At 43.5% G+C, this 3,151-nt stretch overlaps 1 protein-coding gene across 2 annotated transcripts; it reads left to right on the plus strand.

Annotated features, from left to right (window-relative positions):
- The first annotated feature begins 366 nt into the window (after nucleotides 1-366).
- Nucleotides 367-2,057, plus strand: LOC147904433 (LSM complex subunit lsm2-like). 2 transcript variants are annotated; one of them, XM_087397416.1, is made up of 5 exons: nucleotides 367-508; nucleotides 728-887; nucleotides 1,098-1,134; nucleotides 1,517-1,618; nucleotides 1,786-2,057. In XM_087397416.1, exons 2-5 carry the CDS (start codon nucleotides 748-750, stop codon nucleotides 1,891-1,893), a joined length of 387 nt encoding a protein of 128 aa, XP_087253542.1. In that variant the 5' UTR covers nucleotides 367-508; nucleotides 728-747; the 3' UTR covers nucleotides 1,894-2,057. The 2 variants fall into 2 exon arrangements, with proteins under 2 accessions (XP_087253542.1, XP_087253549.1); XM_087397423.1 differs by lacking the exon at nucleotides 367-508 and having other exon boundaries at nucleotides 560-887.
- Nucleotides 2,058-3,151: the final 1,094 nt, after the last annotated feature.

The following is a 3,151-nucleotide window of genomic DNA, read 5'->3' on the forward strand; positions in this document are numbered from 1 at the left end:
GTGATCAATATCTACAAATCAATAAGATAAAAAACATCATATCTTATAACAACACTACAAAACATTCTATCAAAATTTAAAAAAAAATATACCTCTATACATACTTGGAGACTTCAACATCAACTACGACATGAAAAAACAAACATAAAAAATAAATTGCTTCATGGAAACAAACAAACTTCATCAATTAATACACGTGCCAACAACAATTTATGGATCCACTCTAGATCATATTACGACAAATTCAAATACAACACCAACAATGACAGGTACAAAGTATATTTATTGGTCAGACCATTCCCTTATCAACACGACGGATCCATAAACTACATATGATCCACAGATCAATTTCAGGCAGGCTGTTTGAATGAAATTCATCTTGTTTGGTGATTAAACCTACAATAAAATTAAGAAAGGAAGGGCCTTAGTGGGATTCCCACCTGGTTCATATGAAGCATTTCGTGCCCCTGCTTTCCTTATAATGTAAACCAACATGCCTGAATCAACGGTATGTACACAGCTAACGAATGTTGGGTGAAGAAGGACTGCTGATGTCTAGCTTTATTGTCATTCAACGTGCTTATTGGGGTTAGGGTGCACGTGTACAAGTAAATGTGAGCTTGTAGGAGTCAATGTCAGCTTGTAGGAGGCCATGCTTTAGTGCATCATCGTGCTTAATACCCTGAAGGATGAACACTTTGAGAAGTGTCGATTGCTCTTTTTCAAGGTTTCTTGAGGTAACAAAGAATGGGAAGACGCTCTGGAAGACCCTGGGAAAGGACCCTCGTTTGTGTTATAAAGGCACTTCAAGATCTCGAGGTCCTGGTAGAGCTACAAAATGACTTTTGCATTCGGGGCCATTTGGAGGAATGCGACGACGCCATGAAGTATGGTCCTTTCACCTGTGCTTCACGTTTTTAGGTTGTGATATTGTTTTGGTAAACAGATCGTTATTGGTTATTTTGTTGGATGATCAGATTTATCAGGGCATGTCAGGCTTTGCAAAAAGTTCGTGTAATAGTGTGGCAGGCTTAGAGAGGGTCCTTTGGTGTGTAAAGAAATAACACTGAATTTGGGTCTTATTTGTACACTTGCAGTGTCATTATCAAAGATGCAAACATCGAGGATGTAGAGGTACGCTTTATCTCGATTCTCATTATTCATTTGTCTTTTCTTTCCCATGTCCAATTAGGATGGGGCTCACTTCCGATGATGTTATTAATATGCATTGTCAATTTCATCCAGTGATTTTGCTGACAGACAGCCTGTAGTATGTTCTTTTATCCTCTGTAATTTACGAAAACAGTCAGTGGACTCGCTTTCTCATTATATTCTCTTAATGCTCGGAAATTGTTAACGCTTTGGCTTTTGGCCATTCATTTAACGATTTTCATGTATATAATAATTCTTGCTTGGCCTTTTCTTTTTTCGACTCACGCTGTTGTTCAAGTTTTCCCAAATCTGAATTCAGTATGGATTTCTAGCACACGTGACTTTACATGACGTGTTATCTCAGGGTAACCAGAAAAAGCTTCCTCTGATCTTTGTGAGAGGAAGTAATATCCGTTTCGTACATATCCCAGAAACAATAAATGTCTCTGATGCCGTTGAGGAAAGGGTATGCTTAACATGCAAATGTCTATAGATTTCCTTTAAATATGCACTAATGTATTTGCAGACTTAAAGGAAGGAATGGTTTAGAACAGTCTTCATACTTGGGCTTGTATGAATCTTATGTATTGGTCTCACTAGTGATTTTTGTTGACCCTTAATCTTGTATTGCAGAGGTTAATGTTGGATAAAGCAGAGCTTGCATATATGGGGGGGAAGGGGACGGCTCCTAAGAAAGTTGGAGAATCTTCCGGTGGTGGTAGCACCAAGAATTTAAGTTAATTTTTGAGTATCGAAGTCAATACAATGCCAATTCCAACAGCAAACGATTTCAATTTGCTCAATATTGCCAAGTTTTAAACTTTTGGGCACTGGGCATTGGTTAGTCTTTTTCGACAGTAAGTACAATCTTCACACATGAGAAAATTTACTTCCCTCCTTGCCTTTTAGTAGGGTGCACAGTCCTTCATGTCAAGTTAACAAGTATATCTTAGGCAGAGTGTCAAGTATGTCAAGGTTTAGAGTGGAGATCTCAAGGTTTAACAAAATGCAAGGCTTCACCATTGCATGTTGAAATTTAATGCATTCGACCTGAGAGGCGGCTTCAGAGAGGGCTGTATAGCTCTGAGATACAGGTGCCGATGCAGTGGCACTTGTACGGCTGACCACTACTGCTCATAGGGGCTGCCACCCACAGCCCTATTAACCCTCCTGCCCAATATGGTCCGATCAGTCTGCCTCAGAATGCCCCACATGAGGGCTGCACACAACCATAAAAGGGGGCTGATCCCCCCTGCCTACAGGCCGAACTGTGCAGGTTGGACCACCTCACCTGCCCCAAAGGGTGGCCCTACTGCAGCAACGTGACCTGTCTCCCCTCCCAGGGCATCCGTCTCCTGTGCACAGCCTACAAACAGGTCCAAGGAGGGCCCTGAACCACCTTGGAACACCCTCAGCCTGCCTAACCACCATTGGTTGCCCTCAGGTGGGGCCATCATAGGATCTGGCCTCACAACAAAGGCCCTCACTCAGCCTATCCTAGCCTCTCACGGGGCGGGCACACCCACAAGGAAGGCCCTCACTTTCTGTCTGACCTACCCATGTGACATCAGGAGATGCTGACCTCCAATACTCCCTCTCAGCTTCTAGATCGAACATGATCTCCAGGGAGCTGGGTGTGCTGCCGGAACAATTGAAGGAATCTGTCAAGTGATGCTCCGTTGCTGAAGGCCGCCACAGGTACCGTCGAAGAAGCCCCCTCTTGGCACGAACCATCTCAGCACGATCACTGGAAACCCAGTACTGCTGCTCCCTTGTCACAGGTGCTAGGCATACTCCTGTGGTCTGGTACAGGTACATTAAGGCATTGGGTATACTTGGTACAACAATCTAACTGATACTGCGGTCAGTGCAAGGTCTGCTACCCTGCATGGGCACCTGTATCTCAGAGCTATACATCCCTCTCTGAAGCCGTCTCTCAGGTCGAAACTGGTACATTGTCCCCAGACCGATGAACCTCAGTGCTCCAGTAACAATGGGC

The sequence above is a fragment of the Dipteris shenzhenensis genome, chromosome 2 (assembly GCF_047967505.1).
Source record: "Dipteris shenzhenensis isolate YYH24624 ecotype China chromosome 2, Dip_SZ_1.0, whole genome shotgun sequence".
NCBI lineage: Eukaryota > Viridiplantae > Streptophyta > Polypodiopsida > Gleicheniales > Dipteridaceae > Dipteris > Dipteris shenzhenensis.

What these genes read in the sequence shown, in the direction of transcription:
- LOC147904433 (XM_087397416.1), top strand. Translation starts at nt 748, where the DNA reads ATGGGAAGACGCTCTGGAAGACCCTGGGAAAGGACCCTCGTTTGTGTT. An exon ending in CAAACATCGAGGATGTAGAG is followed by an intron (nt 1,135 to 1,516) that starts GTACGCTTTATC and finishes GTGTTATCTCAG; the next exon opens with GGTAACCAGAAAAAGCTTCC. An exon ending in CTGATGCCGTTGAGGAAAGG is followed by an intron (nt 1,619 to 1,785) that starts GTATGCTTAACA and finishes CTTGTATTGCAG; the next exon opens with AGGTTAATGTTGGATAAAGC.